At 63.3% G+C, this 22,134-nt stretch overlaps 1 protein-coding gene across 5 annotated transcripts in view; it reads right to left on the reverse strand.

Moving 5' to 3' along the window:
* Positions 1–18,987, reverse strand: part of LOC310919530 (sodium/potassium-transporting ATPase subunit alpha-2) — a 36,760-nt gene extending 17,773 nt beyond the window's left edge. For 3 of the 5 annotated variants that reach the window (XM_083878900.1, XM_083878899.1, XM_083878901.1), the window contains exons 1-11: positions 18,947–18,987; positions 14,622–14,726; positions 12,726–12,785; positions 11,264–11,467; positions 9,515–9,628; positions 9,301–9,435; positions 8,095–8,212; positions 5,937–6,205; positions 4,867–5,065; positions 1,684–1,793; positions 1,468–1,602 (exon numbers count right to left, since the gene is read on the reverse strand). In XM_083878900.1, the coding sequence (XP_083735026.1) occupies positions 1,468–1,602; positions 1,684–1,793; positions 4,867–5,065; positions 5,937–6,205; positions 8,095–8,212; positions 9,301–9,435; positions 9,515–9,628; positions 11,264–11,467; positions 12,726–12,785; positions 14,622–14,726; positions 18,947–18,958 (1,461 nt within the window). In that variant the 5' untranslated portion in view covers positions 18,959–18,987. Of the gene's footprint in view, positions 1–1,467; positions 1,603–1,683; positions 1,794–4,866; positions 5,066–5,936; positions 6,206–8,094; positions 8,213–8,810; positions 8,860–8,991; positions 9,042–9,300; positions 9,436–9,514; positions 9,629–11,263; positions 11,468–12,725; positions 12,786–14,621; positions 14,727–18,946 lie in introns of those variants that run through there. The other 2 variants (XM_083878903.1, XM_083878902.1) reach the window with 2 other exon arrangements.
* Between the last annotated feature and the right edge of the window lie 3,147 nt (positions 18,988–22,134).

Consider the following 22,134-nt stretch of genomic DNA (forward strand, 5'->3'; position numbering starts at 1 on the left):
CACCCAGAGCCACCCCAGTGTCCCCAACACGCTGCCCAGTGTCACCCCAGGGTCACCCACAGCCACCCCAGGGTCACACACACACTGTTCGGTGTCACCAGTGTCACCCACAGTCACCCCAGGGTCACACACACACACTGTTCGGTGTCACCAGTGTCACCCACAGACATCCCAGGGTCACACACACGCTGCCCCTTGTCACCCCAGGGTCACCCAGAGCCACCCTAGTGACACCCAGAGCCACCCCAGTTTCCCCCATACACTGCCCAGTGTCACCAATGTCACCCACAGGCACCCCAGGGTCACCCACATGCTACCCAGTGTCATCCCAGGATCACCAACAGACATCCCAGTGTCACCCAGAGCCACCCCAGGTCATGCACACACTGCCCAGTGTCACCTCAGTGTCACTCACACGCTGCCTGGTGTCACCAGTGTCAATCACACACACTGCCCAGTGTCACCCACAGGCACCCCAGTGTCACACATGCAGTGCCCCATGTCACCAGAGTCACCCCAAGGTCACCCAATACTGCCCAGTGTCACCAGTGTCACCCAGAGCCACTCCAAGGTCACACACACCCTCCCAGTGCTCCCAGTGCCCCCAATTCCCCTCTCCCATTACCCCCAGTTCCCCATCCCAGTGCCTCCAGTGCTTCCCAGTGCCCCCAATTCCTCCTCCCAGTTCCCTCAGTGCCCCCAGTTCCCTGTCCCAGTTCCCCCATTGCCCCATCCCAGGGCCCCGGTGCTCTTCACCTGTTGCTACCAGTGCCCCCAGTCCCCCACCGCAGTGTCCCCAGTTCCCCTTCCCAGACCCTCATCCCAGTGCCCCCAGTGCTCCATCCCAGTAAGTGTCCCAGTTCCCCATCTCAATTCCCCAATGCCCCCAGTGCCCCAAGTTCTGCATCCCAGTGCCCCATCCCAGTTCTCCCAGTGTCCCCAATGCTCCCAGTTCCCTGTCCCAGTGCCTCCAGTTCCCCATCCCAGTTCCCCCAGTGTCGCAAAGGCTCCCAGTGCCCTGTCCCTGTGCTCCCAGCTCCCCACCCCAGTGCCCCCAGTGCCCCCAAGTGTCCCCAGTTCCCCATCCCAGTGCCCCCAGTGTCCCTGTTCTCCCATCCCAGTGCTCCCAATTTGCTGGCCCAGTTCCCCCAGTTCCCTGTCCCAGTGGCCTCAGTGCCCCCTCCCAGCTCCCCACCCCAGTGCCCCCAGTGCCCCAAGTTCCCCACCCCAGTGCCCCATCCCATTACCCCCAGTGTCCTCAATGCTCCCAGTGCCCCATCCCAGTGCTCCCAGGGCCCCCAATGTCCCCAGTTCCCTGTCCCAGTGCCCCATCCCAGTGCCTCCAGTGCCCCCAGTACCCCGTCCCAGTGCCCCATCCCATTACCCCCAGTGCCCCCAGTGCCCCCAGCTCCCCATCCCAGTGCCCCCAGTTCCCCATCCCAGTTCCCTGGCCCAGTCCCCGGGTACCTGGTACTTGTTGGTGGAGTTGAAGGGGATCTCGGTGACTTTGGGGTTGCGGTCGCGCATCCTCTTGACGGAGCCGCAGGACAGCTGGATGCACTTGAGCAGCGCCGACTCCGAGGCGTCCCCGGCCGTGTCCCGCTGCGGGGAGGGGACAGCGCGGTGTCACCGGGGCCGGGCGGGGCCGTGTCCCCTCCCCCGGGGCCCTGGGGACCCCCAGACCTTGGAGATGGAGACGTTCTCCTGGCCCGGCTTGAACACGGCGCGGTTACAGAGCCCCGCGATGCGCGCCAGGGCCGCCCAGGTGGGAGAGCGCTTGTCGAAGGTGGCACCTGGGGACACCGGGGACAGTCAGGGGTGTCACCTGTGCCAGCCACTGACCACATCAGTGACACCCACTGACCACCCCGGTGTCACCAGGGCCGCCCAAGTGGGGGAGCGCTTGTCGAAGGTGGCACCTGGGGACACCGGGGACAGTCAGGGGTGTCACCTGTGCCAGCCACTGACCACATCAGTGACACCCACTGGCCACCCCGGTGTCACCAGGGCCGCCCAGGTGGGGGAGCGCTTGTCGAAGGTGGCACCTGGGGACACCGGGGACAGTCAGGGGTGTCACCTGTGCCAGCCACTGACCACATCAGTGACACCCACTGACCACCCCGGTGTCACCAGGGCCGCCCAGGTCGGGGAGCGCTTGTCGAAGGTGGCAGCTGGTGACAGCAGGGACAGTCACTGGTGTCATCAGTGTTACCCATTGATCATCCCACTGTGACCCATTGACCACCCCACTGCCACCCACTGACCACCCCGGTGTCACCAGGGCCGCCCAGGTGGGGGAGCGCTTGTCGAAGGTGGCACCTGGGGACACCAGGGACAAGTCAGGGGTGTCACCTGTGCCAGCCACTGACCACATCAGTGACACCCATTGATCACCCCAGTGTCACCAGGGCCGCCCAGGTGGGGGAGCGCTTGTCGAAGGTGGCAGCTGGGGACAGCAGGGACAGTCACTGGTGTCATCAGTGTTACCCATTGATCATCCCACTGTGACCCATTGACCACCCCACTGCCACCCACTGACCACCCCGGTGTCACCAGGGCCACCCAGGTGGGGGAGCGCTTGTCGAAGGTGGCAGCTGGGGACAGCAGGGACAGTCACTGGTGTCATCAGTGTCACTGGTGCCACCCACTGACCACATCGGTGACACCCACTGACCACCTCAGTGTCATCTATTCACCACCCCGGTGTCACCAGGGCCGCCCAGGTGGGGGAGCGCTTGTCGAAGGTGGCACCTGGGGACACCGGGGACAAGTCAGGGGTGTCACCTGTGCCACCCACTGACCACATCAGTGACACCCATTGATCACCCCAGTGTCACCAGGGCCGCCCAGGTGGGAGAGCGCTTGTCGAAGGTGGCAGCTGGGGACACCGGGGACAAGTCAGGGGTGTCACCTGTGCCACCCACTGACCACGCACTGACCACCCTGGTGCCACCAGCGCCACCCATTGATCACCCCAGTGTCACCAGGGCCGCGCAGGTCGGGGAGCGCTTGTCGAAGGTGACACCTGGGGACAGCAGGGACAGTCACTGCTGTCACCAATGTCACTGGTGCCACCCATTGATCACATCAGTGACACCCACTGACCAGCCCGGTGTCACCCATTGATCACCCCAGTGTCACCAGGGCTGCCCATGTGAGAGAGTGCTTGTTGAAGGTGGCACCTGGGGACAGTGGGGACAGTCAGGGGTGTCATCAGTGTCACCTGTGTCACCTATCCACCACCCCAGTGTCACCAGGGCTACCCACGTGGGAGAGCACTTGTCAAAGGTGGCACCTGGGGACAGCAGGGACAGTCAGGGTATGCCTGGTGTCACCCACTGACCACCCTGGTGTCACCCACTGACCACCCTGGTGTCACCAGGGTCACCCACACGGGCAAGTGCCTGTCAAGGGTGGCACCTGGGGACATTGGGCACTGTCGGGGACATGCAGGGGACACCCCAGACGGGTGGGGACTCCCCTGTGACCTCAGAGAGGGGTCCCGGGAAGGGGGACAGGGGAAAGGGAGTGGGGGGACAAGGGAGGGTGAGGCCTGGGAAAAGGGGGACCCCTGGGGTGGGGGAACGGGGGGGGACACGGGCCAGGGAAAGGGGGACAAGGGGAGGGACAGCGGGGTCAGGGTGTTGGGGGGTTCGGGGTGTTGGGGGGGGTTTGGGGTGCTGGGGGTTCAGGATCTGAAGGATTTGGGGTGCAAGTGCCTGGGGGATTGAGGTACTGGGGGTTTGGGGTGCCAGGGATTTGGGCTGCTGAAGGTTTAGGGTCTGAGGGGTTTGGGGTGCCAGGGGCTCAGGGTCCGAGGGGTTTGGGTTGCAAGGGGATGACAATGCCTGATGGATTGTGGCACTGGGGGTTTGGGGTGCCAGGAAAATGGGATCCTGGGGGCTCAGGATCCGAGGGGTTCAGGTTCTGAGGGGTTTGGGGTGCCAAGGGGTTACAGTGCCTGGGGATTGGTGTGTCACGGAATAGGGGTGCCAGGGGGATTGGGGTACTGGGGGTTTGGGGTGCCAGGGAATTGGGGGGCCAGGGGTTCAGAGTCTGAGGGGTTTGGGGTGCCAGGGGGTTACAGTGCCCGCGGGATTGGAGGTGCTGAAGTTCCAGGTGTTTGAGGTTCCAGAGGATTTGGGTTCCAGGGGATTTGGGTTCCAGAGGATTGAGGTGTCAGGGGATTGGGGTTCCAGAGGATTTGGTTACCAAGGTCCTGGGGCATTTGGGTTCCACAGCATCAGGGTGCCAGGGGGTTTGGGGTTCTGGGAAATTGAGGTGCTGGGGGATTGGGGTTCCAGGGTATTGGGGTGTCAGGGCATTGGGGTTCCAGGGGATCGGGGTGTCAGAGGATTTGGGTACTGAGGTCCCAAGGTATTAGGGTTCCAGAGGATTTGGGTTCTAGGGGATTGGACTGCCAGAGGATTTGGGTACTGGATTTCCAGGGCATTGGGGTTCCAGGGTATTGGGGACCCAGAGTATTGAGGTACCAAGTTCTCGGGGCCTTGGGGTTCCAGGAGATTGAGGTGTGGGGGATTTGGGTTCCAGGGTATTGGAGTGTCAGAGGATTTGGGTACCGAGTTCCTGGCACACTGGGGTTCCAGGGGGTGTTGGGGATTGGGGTTCTAGGAGGTTGGGGTGCCAGGGGGTTTGGGTACCGAGTTCCCAGCATATTGGGGTTCCAGGGGATCAGGGTCTCAGAGGATTTGGATACCAAGGTCCCAAGACATTGGGGTTCCAGGGCATTGGGGTGCCAGGGGATTTGGGTTCAAGGGGGTGTGGGTACCGAGTTCCCGGGGCATTGGGGTTCCGGGGCATAGGGGTCCTGGGGCCATTGGGGATTTTGGGGTGCCCCCCACGCACCCGACTGGTCCTCGGTGGTGTCGGCCTCGTGGATCTGGTTGTCGAACCACATGTGGGCCACGGTCATGCGGTTCTGGGTCAGCGTGCCCGTCTTGTCCGAGCAGATGGTGGAGGTGGAGCCGAGGGTCTCCACGGCCTCCAGGTTCTTCACCAGGCAGTTCTTCCTGGCCATGCGCTTGGCCGTCAGCGTCAGGCACACCTGGGGGGCACCCGGGGGGTCACGGGGGGTGGGACCCCAATATGGGGTGTGCAGACCCACCATGACCCCAAAACTGGCACCAGAACCCCCCAATATGCCATTTGTGCGCTCAGTGCCCAGACCCCCACTGTGATCAGGGTCAGGCACACCTGGGGGGCAGCCTGGGAGGGTTACAAGGGGTGGGACCCCAATATGGGGTGGACAAAATCCCCCCTGACTCCAAATCTGGCACCAGAACCCCCAGTACGGGGTACAGAGACCCCCCCATGACCCCAAAATTGGCACCAGAGCCCCCATAGGGGGTGCAGAGACTCCCCTGCAACACCAAAACTGGCACCAGAACCCCCACAATGTGCCCTCAGTGTGCCCTCGATGCCCGGACCCCCATTGTGATCAGGGTCAGGCACACCTGGGGGGCACCTCGGGGTGGTCACAGGGGGTGGGACCCCCGGTATGGAGCCTGTGGACCCCCCCACAGCACCCCAAAACTGAACCCAGGGCCCCAAACCCCCCTCCCAGTGTGGCGATGGTGACCAGCAGCCCAATGATGGCCATGAGGATGGTGATGGTGTAGTCCCACAATAATGCCTCTATTGCCCTCCCAGTGCTCCCAGCGCCCTCCCAGTGTTCCCAGTTCCTTCCCAGTGCCCTCCCAGTGTTCCCAGTTCCTTCCCAGTACCCTCCCAGTGCTCTTGCAGTGCCCTCCCAGTCCCTCATAGTGATGGTGGCCAGCAGCCTCTCAGCCACAATGATGCCCATGAGGAAGATGATGGTGTAGCCCCCCAACAAGTGCTCCCAGTGCCCTCCCAGTGCTCCCAGTGCTCCCAGTGCCCTCCCAGTGCCCTGGCAGCGCCCCCAGCCCGTCACTCACGGTGACGGTGGCCAGCAGCCCCTCGGGCACGTTGGCCACGATGATGCCGATGAGGAAGATGACGGCCTCCAGCCAGGTGTATCCCAGGATGAGGGAGAGGATGAAGAAGGAGAGGCCGAGGAAGACGGCGACGCCGGTGATGAGGCGGATGAAGTGCTCGATCTCCATGGCGATGGGCGTGCGCCCCACCTCCAGCCCCGAGGCCAGCGAGGCGATCCTGCCCATCACCGTGCGGTCACCCGTGGAGATGACAATGCCACGGGCCGTGCCTGGGGACATGGGGACAGAGGGTCAGGGGACACGGACAGGGGGACAATGGGGACAGGGACACGGGGACAGAGGGTCAGGGGACACGGACAGGGGGACAATGGGGACAGGGACACGGGGACAGAGGGTCAGGGGACACGGACAGGGGGACAGTGGGAATGGGGACAGGGACACAGGGACAGAGGGTCAGGGGACACAGCCAGGGGGACAGTGGGAATGGGGACAGGGACACAGGGACAGAGGGTCAGGGGACACGGACAGGGGGACAGAGGGTCAGGGGACACAGACAGGGGGACAATGGGGATGGGGACAGGGGGACAGAGGGTCAGGGGACAGGGACAGGGGGACGAGGGGAATAGGGGCAGGGGGACAATGGGAATGGGGACAGGATGAGGGTGACAAAGAGAACAGGAACAGGAACTGGGTGACAACAGGCCCAGGGACAGGAACAGAGTGACAAAGAACCCCAGGGACAGGGCGAGGGTGACAAAGAGCCCGGGGAAAGGAACAGGGTGACAACGGGTCCAGGGACAGCACAAGGGTGACAAAGGGAAGTGGGACAGAATGAGGGTGACAAAGGGAATGGAGACAGGTCCAGGGTGACAACAGGCTCAGGGACAGGGTGAGGGTGACAAAGAACGGAAACAGGATGAGGGGGACAGGGACAGGACCAGGGTGACAAAGGGCCCGGGGACAGGATGAGGGTGACAGAGTGAAGGGATAGCACAAGGGTGACAACGGGCTCGGGAACAGGACCAGGGTGACAAAGGGAACGGGGACAGGATGAAGGTGACAAAGAGAACAGGGACAGGAACTGGGTGACAAAGGGCCCAGGGACAGGATGAGGGTGACAGAATGAAGGGACAGCACAAGGGTGACAAAGGGCCAGGGGACAGGAACAGGGTGACAAAGGGGACAGGATGAAGGTGACAAAGGGCCCAGGGACAGCACGAGGGTGACAAAGAGCCTGGAGACAGGGTGAGGGTGACAACAGGCCTGGGGACAGGATGAGGGTGACAAAGAGCCCAGGGATAGGAACAGGGTGACAACAGGTCCGGGGACAGAACAAGGGTGACAAAGGGCTTGGGGACAGGATGAGGGTGATAAAGAGTCCAGGGAAAGGATCAGGGTGACAAAGGGCCTGGGGCACGAACAGGGTGATAAAGGGCCTGGGGACACAGACAGAGGGACAATGGGAATGCAGACAGGATGAGGGTGACAAAGAGAACAGGGACAGGATGAGGAGGACAGGGACAGGACCAGGGTGACAAAGGGAATGGGGACAGGATGAGGGGACAAAGAGCCCGGGGACAGCACCAGGGTGACAGCACAAGGGGGACAAGGATCCTGGAGACAGGATGAGGGTTACAGTGGGACAGGATGAGGGTGACAAAAAGCCCAGGGACAGGACAAGAGTGACAAAGAGACAGGACCAGTGTGACAAGTGGCCCAGGGACAGGGTGAGGGTGACAAAGACCATGGGGTCAGGGTGAGGGTGACAAAGGGCCCAGGGACAGGGTGAGGGTGACAAGGGGACAGGCCCAGGGTGACAAAGGGCATGGAGGCAGGACCAGAGTGACAAGGGGACAGCACAAGGGTGACAAGGATCCTGGGGACAGGACGAGGGTGACAAGGATCTCGGGAATAGGATAAGGGTGACAAAGGGCCTGGGGACAGGGTGAGGGTGACAAGGGGACAGGACGAGGGTGACAATGGGACAGGACAAGGGTGACAAGGATCCTGGGAATAGAATAAGGGTGACAAAGGGCCCAGGGACAGCACAAGTGTGACAAAGGGCCCAGGGACAGGACCAGGGTGACAAGGGGACAGGATGAGGGTGACAAGGATCCCGAGGACCCCGTGGGGGTCTCGGGGGGATGGCAGTGCCCACCCTCCACGCAGTTGGTGGAGAAGAAGCAGATGTTCCGTGTCTCCAGCGGGTTCTCGTGTGTGAACTCCGGGGAGCGCGTCTGCGGCTCCGACTCCCCCGTCAGAGAGGAGTTGTCCACCTGCAGTGGGAAATGGGGGCACAGGGGGGTCAGTGCAGTTTGGGGGGTACGGGTGGGTTTGGGGTTCAGTGGGATTTTGGGGTATGGGGTGTACAGGTGGGTTTGGGGGATATGGGGGAATTGGGGTACGGGGGGTAAGGGGTATAGGATTCAGTGGGAATTGGCGTATGGATGGGTTTGGGGATATGAGGGGAATTGGGGTACAGGGGGTACAGGTGGGTTTGGGGTTCAGTGGAATTTTGGGCTATGGGGGTATGGGTGGGTTTGGGGGTACAGTGGGAATTGGGGTATGGGGATTATGGGGTACAGGTGGGTTTGGGGATTTGATGGGAATTGGGATATGGGGTATGGATGGGTTTGGGGATACGGGGGGATTTGGGGTACAGAGGTATGGGTGGGATTGGGGGTTCAGTGGGATTTTGGGGTACACGGGTATGGGATTCAGTGGGAATTGGGGTAGGGGTGGGTTTGGGGGCTCAGTAGGAACTGGGGTATGGGGGTGGGGGTGAGTTTGGGGGATATGGGGGGAATTGGGGTACGAGGGGTCCCCACCCAATGTCCCCAGTGTCCCCAATGTCCCCAGTGTCCCCGTGCCCACCTTGCAGCCGTGTGAGGAGATGATCCTCATGTCCGCGGGCACTCTGTCCCCACCCAGTGTCCCCAGTGTCCTCAAAGTCCCCAGTGTCCCCAATGTCCCCAGTGTCCCCAATGCCCCCAGTGTCGCCAGTGTCCCGCTGTGTCCCCAATGTCCCCAATGTCCCCAGTGTCCCCGTGCCCACCTTGCAGCCATGTGAGGAGATGATCCTCATGTCTGCGGGCACTCTGTCCCCACCCAATGTCCCCAATGTCCCCAGTGTCCCCAGTGTCCCCAATGCCCCCACAACGCCCCCTGTGCCCACCTTGCAGCCGTGTGAGGAGATGATCCTCATGTCTGCGGGCACTCTGTCCCCACCCAATGTCCCCAGTGTCCCCGTGCCCACCTTGCCGCCATGGGAGGAGATGATCCTCATGTCCGTGGGCACTCTGTCCCCACCCAGTGTCCCCAATGTCCCCAGTGTCTCCAATGTCCCCAATGTCCCCATACCCACCTTGCAGCCGTGTGAGGAGATGATCCTCATGTCCGCGGGCACTCTGTCCCCTCCCTTCACCTCCACCAGGTCCCCGACCACGACGTTCTCGGCGTTGATCTGGATCTTCTCTCCCTCGCGGATCACCAGCGCTTGCTGGGGGGGCACCGACCACCTCAAGGGGTGCCCACCTCCCCCCTGGAACCCCCCAGGACCCCCCGGGACCCCCACCCACCTGGGGCACCATGTTCTTGAAGGAGTCCATGATCTTGGAGCTCTTGGCCTCTTGGTAGTAGGAGAAGCAGCCGGTGACAATGACAACGGCGGCCAGGACCACCCCCAGGTACAGCTGGCACCGGGCAGGGGGTGACACCTGAGCACCTGGGGGGCACCGTGGACCCCCCCAGGGACCCCCAGGGCAGGGGGACAGGGAGGGGACACCCCCAGTGCCAGCCAGGGTGGTCTGACATCCCCCCAGCCCACAGCTGGGCCCCCTGAGAGTGGCACGGGGTGGGGAGGGGACAAGGGGACATTGGTTTGTGCCACTCCCCAGTGTGTGTCCCCAGGGCCAGTGTCCCCATGGCTCAGTGCCTGTCCCTGCTCAGTGCCTGTCCCTGTCCCCATGATCCCAGTGTCCCCGCAGTGCCCACCGTGCTCACTGTGTCCCCATGGTGTCCCTGTCCCCACAGTGTCCCTGTCCCCTCTCTCTGCCATGCCCCCCGTGCCACCACAATGCCCCTGTCCCCCTCAAGGTGCCTGTCCCCACGACACCTATGCCACCCCCATGTCCCCCCATGATGTCCCTCCCCATAGTGTCCCTGTCCCCACAATGTCCCCATCCCAGTGACATCCATGCCCTTTGTGATGTCCCTGTCCCCCTTCACTGTCTGTGCCCTCCCCATGGCACCCCTGTCCCCTGTGTCCCTGTCATTCCCCTGCCCCCATCATGCCCTGGCCCCTCTCGCTGTCTGTGCCCCCGGTGCCTTCCATCATGTCCCTGTCCCACTCGATGTCCCTGTCCCTGTGACACCCATGTCCCTGTGATGTCCCTGTCCCTCTCAATGTCTCTGTCTCTGTGACACCTGTGTCCCCATGATGTCCCTGTCCTGCTTGATGTCTCTGTCCTCATGACACACATGCTCTCCCCATGTCCCCTATTCCCCACAGTGTTCCCTGTGCCCCCTGTGCCCCCCATACCCCAGTGTCCCCATAATGCTCCTGTCCCCTCTCATTGCCCATTCCCACCGTGTCCCCAGTGTCCCCATGTCCCCTATTCCCCACAGTGTTCCCTGTGCCCCCCGTGCCCCCCATACCCCACTGTCCCCATAATGCTCCCATCTCCCCTCACTGCCTGTGGTCTCCTCATATCCCCTGTGTCCCCTATTCCCCCCATACCCCCAGTGTCCCCAGTGTCCCCATAATGCCCCCGTGCCCCCCATACTCCTCATACCCCCACTGTCCCCATAATGCTCCTGTCCCCCCTTACTGCTCGTGGTCTCCCCCTGCTCTCTGTTCTCCCCGTGCCCCAAGTGTTCCTATCTCCCCCCATGCCCCTGTGGCCCCCGTGTCCCCATTCCCCCTATGACCTCCATGCCCCCCCTGCCCCCCATGTTCCCGTGCCCCTGTGCCCCCTGTGCCCCCATGTCCCCATTGTCCCCAGCTCCACAGTGTTCCTCTAATGCTCCCGTGCCCCCCATTCCCCCATGTCCCCTGTGTCCCTGTACCCCCAGTGTCCCCATGTCCTCTATTCCCCACAGTGCCCCCGTGCACTCCATGACCCCCATGCCTCCAGTGTCCCCAGTGTCCCCTATACCCCCAGTGTCCCCATAATGCTCCTGTCCTCCCTCACTGCCCATGTCCCCTATTCCCCCCATACCCCCAGTGACCCCAGTGTCCCCTGTGTCCCCTATTCCTCCTAGTGCCCTCCATGCCCCCCATTCCCCCCATGTCCCCTATTTCCCCCCATGTCCCCATGTCCCCTCACGTTGTCATTAGCAGGCTCGTCCTCCATGGCGGCCTGGATGCCGTAGGCCAGGAAGCAGAGGATGGCGCCGATCCAGAGCAGGATGGAGAAGCCCCCGAAGAGCTGCCGGCAGAACTTCACCCACTCGGGGGTCGTGGGCGGCGGGGTCAGCGCGTTGGGGCCGTCCTGGACCAGGATCTCGGCCGCCCGCGCGTTGGTCAGGCCCTGCCGGGGGGACACGGTGACACCGGGGACACCCCGGGGCGTGGGGGTGATGGGGGGCACGGGCAGGGGACACTGGAGGTGATGGGGGACACAGCCAGGGGACACTGGGGACATGGGGGTGAGGGGGGACATGAGGGTGATGGGGGGCACGGGCAGGGGACATCAGGGACATGGGGACACGGGGACACAGCCAGGGGACACTGGGGACATGGAGGTGAGGGGGGACATGAGGGTGATGGGGGGCACGGGCAGGGGACATCAGGGACAGCCAGGGGACACTGGGGACATGGGGACACAGACAGGGGACATTGGCGACTGAAGGGTGAGGAGAGGTATGGGCAAGGGACACTGGGGACATGGAGGGTGATGGGCAGGGGACACAGAGGATATGGGGGCACAGGCAGGGGACACTGGGGACATGAGGGTGAGGGGGGGCATGGGCAAGGGAGAGTGGGGACATGGGAAGGGCTGTGGGGAGTATGATCAGGGGACACTGGGGACATGGAGGTGATGGGCAGGGGACACAGAGGACATGGGGGCACAGCCACACATAGGGATATGGGGACACGGGGACACAGCCAGGGGACACGGGGAACATGGGGGTGAGGGGGGGCATGGGCAAGGGAGACTGGGAACATGGGGAGGGCTGTGGGGAGTATGACCAGGGGACACTGGGGACATGGGGGTGATGGGGGATACGGGCAGAGGACACTGGGGACATGGGGGTGTCAATGAGGGGTATGGGCAGAGGACACTGGGGACATGGGCAGAGGACACTGAGGACATGGGGGTGTCAGTGAGGGGTATGGGCAGAGGACACTGGGGACATGGGCAGAGGACACTGAGGACATGGGGGTGTCAATGAGGGGTATGGGCAGAGGACACTGGGGACATGGGGATGATGCAGGTGTAGGCAGGGGACAGTGGGGACATGAGGGGGGGGCTATGGGGGGAATGACCAGGGGATATTGGGGACAAGGAGGGTGATGGGGGGGTCTGGGTGGGAGGACCCTTGGGAACAGGAGGGGACAGGAGGGGACAGGGGGACATGGCCAGGGATGACCCATAGGGACAGGAGGGATGGGGGTGCTGGAGGTGGCACTGAGCGTGGGACAAGGGGACATGGGGACAAGGGGCACATGGGGACAGGGGGACATTGGGGTCCAGGATTGTGAAGGTACGAGGACACTGGGACATGGGGACACAAGGACACAAGGACACATGGACATGGGGACACAAGGGCAAGGGGACATCTCACCCGGGACAGGTCCACCTGGTACTTCCTGCCCAGTTCATCCAGGGACAGTTTGTGGTCATCCTGAGGGACAAATGTCACCCCTGTCACCGTGTCCCCGCAGCCAGGGTGGAGGGCCAGCTGTCCCCACTGTTCCTTGTCACCCGTGTCCCCCCACGCAGAGGGAATGGCCAGCTGTCCCCACTGTCCCCTGTCACCCATGTCCCCCCACGCAGAGGGAATGGCCAGCTGTCCCCTGGTCCCCCCTGTCACCCGTGTCCCCCCAGCCAGGGTGGTGTGGCCACTGTGCCTATGGCCCCATGTCACCCGTGTCCCTCAGGAGGGGGTGGCACGGCCAGCTGTCCCCGGAGTCCCACATCACCCACGTCACCCACGTCACTGTGTCACCTCAGCTGGGTGACATGACCAGCTGTCCCCATGACCCCAGGTCACCCCAGCAGGGTGGCATGTCCCCATGGCCCCATGTCACCCACGTCCCTCTGGATGGGATGACACAACCAGCTGTCCCTGGAGTCCCATGTCACCCACGTCACTGTGTCACCCCAGCTGGGGTGGTGTGTTCAGCTGTCCCCATGTCACCCATGTCCCCCTGAATGGGGTGGCATGGTCACTGTCCCCACAGTCCCATGTCACCCATGTCACCCATATCACTCATGTCCCCCATGTCCCCCCACCCAGGGTGGCACGGCCACTGTCCCCATTGTCCCATGTCCCTCATGTCTCTCATGTCCTCACAGTTCCATGTCACCCATGTCATCTCTGTCCTCATGCATGCAATGACATGGCCACTGTCGCCACGGTCCCCCACGTCCTCCATGTCCCCCACATGACCCATGTCCCCGTGGATGGGATGGCACAGCCACCATTGATTGCTGTGCCCATGTCATCATTGTCCCCCGTGTCACCCATGTTCCCATGGATGGAATGGCATGGCCACTGTCCCCATGTCCCCTCATGTCCTCTATGTCCCTATGTCCCCTATGTCCCCCATGTCATCCATGCCACCCATGTCCTCTTGGGCAGGATGACATCCCCATGTCCCTCATGTCCCCTCTGTCACCCATGTCCCTATGAGTGACATGACATAACCACTGTCCCCTTCGTCCCATGTCACCCACATTCCCCATGTCCCCAGTGTCACCCATGTCACCTATATAACTATGTCCCTGCATTGTCCCCATGGTCCCAGTGTCACCCATATCCTCCATGTCACCCGTGTCCCCCACATCACCTGTGTCCCCAGGAATGCAGTGACAGGGCCACCATCCCCATGTCCCCCATGTCCCTCATGTCCCCATGGTCCCAATGTCCCCCATATCCCCTATGTCCCCCTGCCCCTCTGTCCCCCATGTCCCCCATAGTCCCCATACCGTCCATGCCCCCCATGCCCCCACCCATGTCCCCTATGCCCCATGTGTCCCCCATGTCCCCTATGTCCCCATGTCCATGTCCCCTGTGTCTACCATACTTTCCATGTCCCCCCATGTCCTCCATGTCCCCCATGCCCCCAGTGCCCCTCCATACTCCCCTGTCCCCCTGTCTCCCTGTCCCCCTGTCGCTGTCCCCATGCCCCCCATGTCCCCCATGTCCCCTATGCCGCCATGTCCCCTATGCCCCTGTGCCCCCCATGTCCCCTGCGTCTGCCATACTCTCCATGTCCCCCCATGTCCCCCATGTCCCACGTGTCCCCTATGCCTCCTATGGCCCTCAGTGTCCCCTACACCCTCTGTGTCCCCCATGTCCCCCATGCCCCCATCCCCCCATGTCCCCCTGTTGTTGTCCCCATGTCCCCATGTCCCCCATGTCCTCTGTGTCCCCCATGTCCCCTGTGACCCCCCACACCCCCCATACCCCCCATGTTCCCCTGTCCCCTGTCGCTGTCCCCGTGTCCCCACTCACCAGGTTCACCTCCTTCTTGAGCTCGTCCAGCTCCTTCTCCTTCTGTTTCCTCTTCCCGCCGCCATTCTCGGAGGTGGTGGCCGCGGGCGAGTACTCGCGGCCGGCCTGGGGGGACAGTCCCGGTGGGCACGGGGACCCCCCTGGCGGGCAGGGGACCCCCCCCGCGGTGCCCCCCCCGCCCCCCAGCCCCCTGCCAGCCCCGGGCCATTACCGTGGGCGTGGAGGTCACGGCCAGCACCGGCGTCACCGTGGCCACCGGCATCGTCGGCGTGGGGAGGGGGCGGCGGGCACCGGGCGGCCGTGGGCGGGGGGGGCACCGCGGGGGGGCGCGGGGGGGTCAGCGGGGTCACTGGGGGGGGCAGCAGGGTGACACGGAGGTCATTGGGGAGCGGTGACAGGTGGCACTGCGGTGGTGGGGGTGGTCACCCAAGGGGTCACTGTGGTCACCAGGGTGGCGTTGTGGCCATGGGGGGCCGTGGGAGGGGTCACTGTGGTCACCAGGGGGTCATTGTGGTCACCAAAGTGACCCTGTGGTCACCAGGGTGGTGTTGTGGCCATGGGGGGCCATGGGAGGGGTCACTGTGGTCACCAGGGGGTCATTGTGGCCATGGCGGGGGATCACTGTGTGTGGGAGAGGTCACTGTGGTCACCAGGGTGGCATTGTGGTCACCAGGTCACTGTGGTCACCAGGGTGGCATTGTGCTCATCAAAGGGTCATTGTGGTCACCAAGGTGGCATTGTGGCCATGGGGAAGGCACTGTGGTCATGGAGGGGTCATTGTGGTCACCAGGGGGTCACTGTGGTCATGGGGTGGTCACTGTGGTCACTGGAGAATTACTGAGGCCATGGGGAGGAGGGAGGGGAGGCATCACTTTGGTGACAGAGGTGTCACTGTGGTCACTGTGGTGGTGCTGTGGTCAGAGGAGGGGTCACACTGCGGTCACCAGGGTGGCTCTGTGGCCATGGGGGGGTCACTGTGGTCACCAGGGGGTCACCATGGGGTCACTGTGGTCACCACGGTGGCTCTGTGGCCATGGAGGAGTCACTGTGGCCATGGGGGGGTCACTGTGGCCATGGGGGAGTCACTGTGGCCATGGAAGGGGGTCACTGTGGTCACTGTGATGGCTCTGTGGCCATGGGGATGGTACTGTGGTCATGGGGAGTCCCCAGGGTGGGACTGTGGCCACCAGGCTGTCCCCAGGGCTGGGCAGGGGGGTGGCACTGTGGTCACACTGTGGCTGTGCAGGGTCACTGTGGCCATTGGGGGGATCCCCAGGGTGGGCAGGGGGTGACACTGTGGAGACGGAGGTGTCACAGTGCTCATGGGGGTGTCCCTGAGGTTGGGAGACATTGTCACCATGGTAGCAGTGTGATCATGGGGGTGTCACTGTGACCTTGGGATGCCACTGTGGCCGTTGGGGTGTCACCATGGCCATTGGGTGTCACTGTGACCATGGGATGTCACCATGGCTATTGGGGTGTCACTGTGACTATGGAGGATCACTGTGGCCATCGGGGTGTCACTGTGATCGTGGAGGGTCACTGTCACCATGGGGGCGTCACTGTCACCATGGGGTGTCACCATGGCCATTGGGGCGTCATCGTGGCCATGGGGGTCACTGTGACTATGGGGTGTCACCATGGTCATTGGGGTCACTCTGGCCATCAGGATGTCACTGTGACCATGGAGTGTCACTGTGACTGTGGGGTGCCACCATTCCCATGGAGTGTCACCATGGCCATTGGGTGTCACTGAGACCTTGAGATGCCACTGTGGCCATTGGGGTGTCACCATGTCCATTGGGGTCACTCTGGCCATCAGGTTGTCACTGTGACCATGGAGTGTCACTGTGACTGTGGGGTGTCACCATGGCCATGGAGCGTGACCATGACCATGGGGTGTCACCATGGCCATTGGGGTGTCATCGTGACCATGGCGGGTCACTGTGGCCATCAGGTTGTCACTGTGACCATGGAGGTGTCATGTCACCATGGGGGCATCACTATGACCATGGGGTGTCACCATGGCCATTGGGGTGTCACCATGACCATGGCGGGTCACTGTCACCACTGGGGTGTCACTGTGGCCATCAGGCATCGCTGTGACCATGGGGGCATCACTGTCACCATGGGGGGGTCACTGTCACCATGGGGTGTCACCGTAGCCATCAGGGTTCACCATGGCCATTGGGGTGTCATTGTGACCATGGGGGGGGTCACTGTCACCATGGGGGGGTCACTGTTACCATGGGGGGGAGTCACTGTGGTCACCAGGGTGTCACTGTGACCATTGGGGTGTCACTGTGACTGTTGGGGTGTCATTGTGTCCGTTGGGGTGTCACTGTGACAATTGGGGTGTCACCACCACCATTAGGGTGTCACTGTGACCCTGTGAGACCCCCAGGACCATCACGGGGGGGTCCCCAGGAGCACAGGGGTGTCCCCAAGGTCACGGGGAGGTCACTATGGCTGGGGGGGGATCCCCTGGGACATGGCAGTGTCACCACAGCCGGGGAGGTGTCACTGTCACCACGGGGGTGTCACTGTCACCACAGGGGGGTCCCCGTGCCCGTGGGGGGGTCCCCAAAATCCGGGCAGAGGAAAAGCCCCCCCAGGGTGTAATGGGAGGGGGGAGGCCCCTCCCTGTCCTTAGGGGGTGGCCCTGTCACCCCCCCTGTCCCCAGGGGTCCCCCGCTGGCCCGGCCGGGGGTGGGGCTCGGGGGGGGGGGGGCCTCGATGTCATGGAAAAGCTCCGGGAGCCAAAACCAACACCGGGAGCTGGGGGGGGCGGGGGGGGCTCGAATTACCGGGGGGGGGCACAGGGGGCACCCCCAACCCCCCCAGACCCCCCGGGGGGGGGTTCCCTGCCCCACCCCCAACAAATGGGGGACCCCAATTGTGGCTCCAGAACGGGGGGAACCCACCTGAGGGACCCCCCCCCCGCATTTGGATTTGGGGCGGGGGGGGCGGGGGGGGTGTCGGGTGTCGCGCGCGCGTGTGTGTCCCCCCCCCCTCCCCGCCCCCCCCTTTGGGGACGGCGCCAAGGGGACACCCGGGGGGGGGGGGGAAGGGGGGGGACACCGCCCCACATCCCGCGGGGTCCCCCCAGGTTTGGGTGGGTGCCCGGGGGTGGGTTGGGGGGGGGTCTCGGCGGTGCCAGCGGCGCGGGGGGGTCCCCGGGGGACACCGGGGGGGGTGGGCGCGGGGCCAGCGGCGCTCGGGCCCCCCCGCGGGCGTTGCCGGGACACCGGGACCGGGGCTCGGGGCAGCCGCGGGCACCGCGCCACGGGGGGGGCGGGGGGGGCGGGGGGGGTCCCGCCCACGGACACCGCGATTCACAGCGCGGGGGGGGCAGTTCGGACCCCCCACCCCCCAAAAAACGAGCCCTCCCCGGGGGGAGCTGCAGCCCACCAGTGTTTCTGCCTGGGGGGGCGGTGGGACCCCCGGGGGGGGGAATTTTTTTGTTGGGGGGAACAATTTGGGGCGGGGGTCGCGCGTGGGGACGAGACACCTGCGCTGGGTGGGGGGGGTCCCGGGGGGGGCGTCCCGTCTGGGGAGGGTCCGGCTGGGGTGGTGGGGGGCTCTGATTTTGGGGGGGTCCAGCATGGGGAGGGGTCCCGAGGAGTCCCAGGAGTGCCCGGGGGGTGCCCGGGGGTGTCCCAGGGGGTGTCACCCGTGGGTGCCAGCGCTGGGGAGGGGTCCCGGGGGGCTTTCCCGCATGGGAGGGGGGGAGAGAGTGCGGACAGGGGTCTGTGGGGGTGTCTCGAGTAGTTTTGGGGTGCTCCGAGTGAGTTTGGGGTTGTCTTGGGTGGGTTTGGGGTTTCCCCGAGCGTGTTTGGGGGTGTCCCGAGAGGGTTTGGGGTGTCCCCAGCGGGTTTGGGGTGTCCCCAGCGGGTTTGGGGTGTCCCCAGCGGGTTTGGGGTTGTCTCTGGTGTGTTTGAGTTGTCCCAAGTGTATTTGGGTGCCCCGGGTGGGTTTGGGGTGTCTCGGGTGTGTTTGGGGTGTCCCGAGCAGGTTTGGGGTGCCTCGAATGGTTTTGGGGTGTCCTGAGTGGGTTTGGGGTGTTTTGTGTGTGTTTGGGGTGCCCCGAGCGGGTTTGAGGTGCCCCGGGTGTATTTGGGGTGTCTCGGGTGTATTTGGGGTGCCCCGGGTGTGTTTGGGGTGTCTCGGGTGTTTTGGGGTGTCTCGGGTGTTTTGGGGGTCCCCCCGTGGGTGGTCTCCTCGCGTGGGGGGGTCGCGGGTGGGTGACGCTGGGGTGGGGGTTCAGGGTGGGGGGGGGATTTTTGGGGTGCCCCGCGTGGGCGCCCCGGGCCGCCCTTACTCACCCCTCTGCCCATGGCGCTGCCGTCGCCCGTTCCCGGCCCCGGGGACACTTTTTTTGGGGGGGAGCGGCGACAGCGGCCGAGAAAAACCCGCCGGGCCCCGCCCGGGCCGGCCCCCCCCGCCCCCAGCCCGCCCCCCGCCCCCCCGGGCCGCCATGGGAGGGGGGGATGGGAACGCAGGTGTGCGGGGTTTGGGGTCACCCCGCCCGACCCCCAAATCCACGGGGACCCCCCACATCCGGACCCCCCACGGCTCAGCTGGAACGGGGGGGGGGGCTGGTTTTGGGAGGGGTGGGGGCTGCGGGGGGGGCAGAGTGGGGGGGTTTATTGGGGGGGGTATTTATTTTTTTGAGGCAGTGGGTTATTTTTAAAGAGGGGGTGTTATTTATTTTTGGGGAGGGGGTGTTATTTATTTTTTTGAGGGGAGGTATTTTTTTAGAGTGTATTATTTATTTTTGGGGGAGTATTAATTTTTTTTGGGGGGGATGTTTATTTTTTGGGGGGTATTATTTTTTGGGGGGGTTATTTATTTAGTGGGATGTTATTTTTTTGGGGGGTGAGTGGTATTTATTTTGGGGAAGACGTTATTTGGGGGGGGATGTTATTTATTTTTGGGGCAGATGTTATTTATTTTTTGGGGAGGTTATTTTTTTTTGAGGAGGGGGTGTTATTTATTTTTTTGATGAGGAGAGGTGTTATTTATTTTTGGGGAAGGGGGGGTGTTATTTATTTTCTGGGGGGATCCCCAGGCCGGTGCGTGCCCAGCGCTCCCAGTCCGAGCCCGCCTGGCACCGGGCAGTGCCCGGGAATGCGGCCGGGGGCTAAAATTAGCCCGGGAATGGCCCAGGGTTGGGGGGACACTGCTGGGGGGTGAACGGGGGGGGCTGTGCCGGGGTCTGGCTGTGCCCCGGGAACGGCTGTGCCGGGATCGAGGGTTCCCAGGGAGCGACTGATCCCAGGGGATCCACCGAGCAGCTGTACCTGGGGACACGGCTGTGCCCTGGGACTGGCTGTTCCCAGGGTCCGGCTGTTCCCAGGGATCCAAATGTTCCCAGAGATCCAGCTGTGCCCAGGGTCTGACTGTTCCCAGGAATTCAAATGTTCTCAGGGATCCAGCTGTGCCAGGGATCGACTGTTCCCAGGGATCCAAATGTTCCCAGGGACCGACTGTACCCAAAGATCCAGCTGTGCCCAGAGTCCGGCTGTTTCCAGGGACTGACTGTGCCCAGGGATTCAAATGTTCCCAGAGACCAACTGTGCCCAAAGATCCAGCTGTGCCAGGGTCCAGCTGTTCCCAGGGTCTGACTGTTCCCGGGATCCCAGGCTGTCCCCAGGATCAGGTTGTGCCCACGCCGGTTGTTCCCAGGGACAGGTTTATTCCCGGGCTCTGACTGTTCTCGGGCTCTGACTGTTCCCAGGCTCCGGCTGTTCCCGGGCTCTGGCTGTTCCCTGGATCCCGTTATTCCCGGCCTCCGGCTGTTCCCGGGATCTGGTTGTGCCCATGGAGGCTGTTCCAGGGGACACGGCTGTCCCCAGACTAGCTGTCCCCAAACTCGGGCTGTCCCCAAACTCCAGTTGTCCCATGTCTGGTTGTTCCCACTCTCCCAGTGTCCCCAAACTCCAGCTGTCCCCAAACTCCGGCTGTCCCCAAACTCCGGCTGTTCCTGTCCCCCCTCCCCATCCCGCCCCCCCCGGTGTCCCCAGTGCCGCGCCAAGGTCCCCTCCCAGTCCCCCCCCCTGTCCCGGCTTTATCTCCATGGAAACCGCCAAGGGCAGCTCAAGAGCGGGGGGGGGGGGGGGGGGGCGGCCCTGGGGCCCCGCACCAGTGACACCAGTGTGACACCAGTGACACCAGTTATCGGCTCCCCCAGCCCGGCCGCGCCCTCCAGTGCAGCCCAGTATCCTCCCAGTATCCTCCCAGTACGGACCCCGGCGTGCCCCGCCCACCCCTGCACCCTCCGTTCCGACCAGTAACCCCAGTGCAGACCAGTAACCCCAATCCCGACCAGTAACCCCAGTGCCGACCAGTAACCACAATACAGACCAGTAACCCCAGTGCTGACCAGTAACCCCAGTGCAGACCAGTAACCACAATACAGACCAGTAACCCCAGTGCAGACCAGTAACCCCAGTGCCGACCAGTAACCACAATACAGACCAGTAACCCCAATACAGACCAGTAACCCCAATACAGACCAGTAACCCCAGTGCAGACCAGTAACCCCAGTGCCGACCAGTAACCCCAATCCCGACCAGTAACCCCAGTGCCGACCAGTAACCACAATACAGACCAGTAACCCCAGTGCAGACCAGTAACCCCAGTGCAGACCAGTAACCCCAGTGCCGACCAGTAACCACAATATAGACCAGTAACCCCAGTCTCGACCAGTAACCCCAGTGCAGACCAGTAACCCCAATCCCGACCAGTAACCCCAGTGCTGACCAGTAACCCCAGTGCCGACCAGTAACCCCAATCCCGACCAGTAACCCCAGTGCAGACCAGTAACCACAATACAGACCAGTAACCCCAGTGCCGACCAGTAACCCCAGTCCCGACCAGTAACCCCAATCCCGACCAGTAACCCCAGTGCCGACCAGTAACCCAAATCCCGACCAGTAACCCCAATCCCGACCAGTAACCCCAGTGCCGACCAGTCCCCCAGTACCTCCCAGTCTGCCCCAGTGGCCTCCCAGTCTGCCCATTGTCCCCAGCACCTCCCTGTCCGTGCCAGCCTGTCCCAGCACTTCCCAGTGCTCCCAGTCTGTCCCAGTTCCCCCCGTGCTATTCTTCCCAGTGCCCCCAGTCCATCCCAGTCCATCCCAGTCCATCCCAGTCCCTCCAGTCCATCCTGGTCATTCCAGTGCCCACAGTCCTCCCAGTTCCCCCAGTCTGTTCCAGTCCATTCCAGTGCCTCCCAGTCTGTTCCAGTCCATCCCAGTGCCCCTGGTCCATCCCAGTTCCTCCCAGTGTTTCCAGTGCCTGCGTGTTCCAGTTCTCCCAGGCTCTCCCAGTGCCACCAGTTCATCCCAGTCCTCCCAGTTCTTGTCTCTCCCAGTCCCCCCAGCCCGTCCTTGTCCGCCCAGTCCATCCCAGTCCCCCCAGTCCATCCCAGCCGTGGCCAGTCACCCTGGTCCTGCCACCCCTTGTCCCCCACTGGTCCCTCTCTGTCCCTTCCTTGTCCCCCGTCCCC

The sequence above is a fragment of the Zosterops lateralis genome (genome assembly GCF_965231275.1).
Source record: "Zosterops lateralis genome assembly, chromosome: 27".
NCBI classification, from domain to species: domain Eukaryota; kingdom Metazoa; phylum Chordata; class Aves; order Passeriformes; family Zosteropidae; genus Zosterops; species Zosterops lateralis.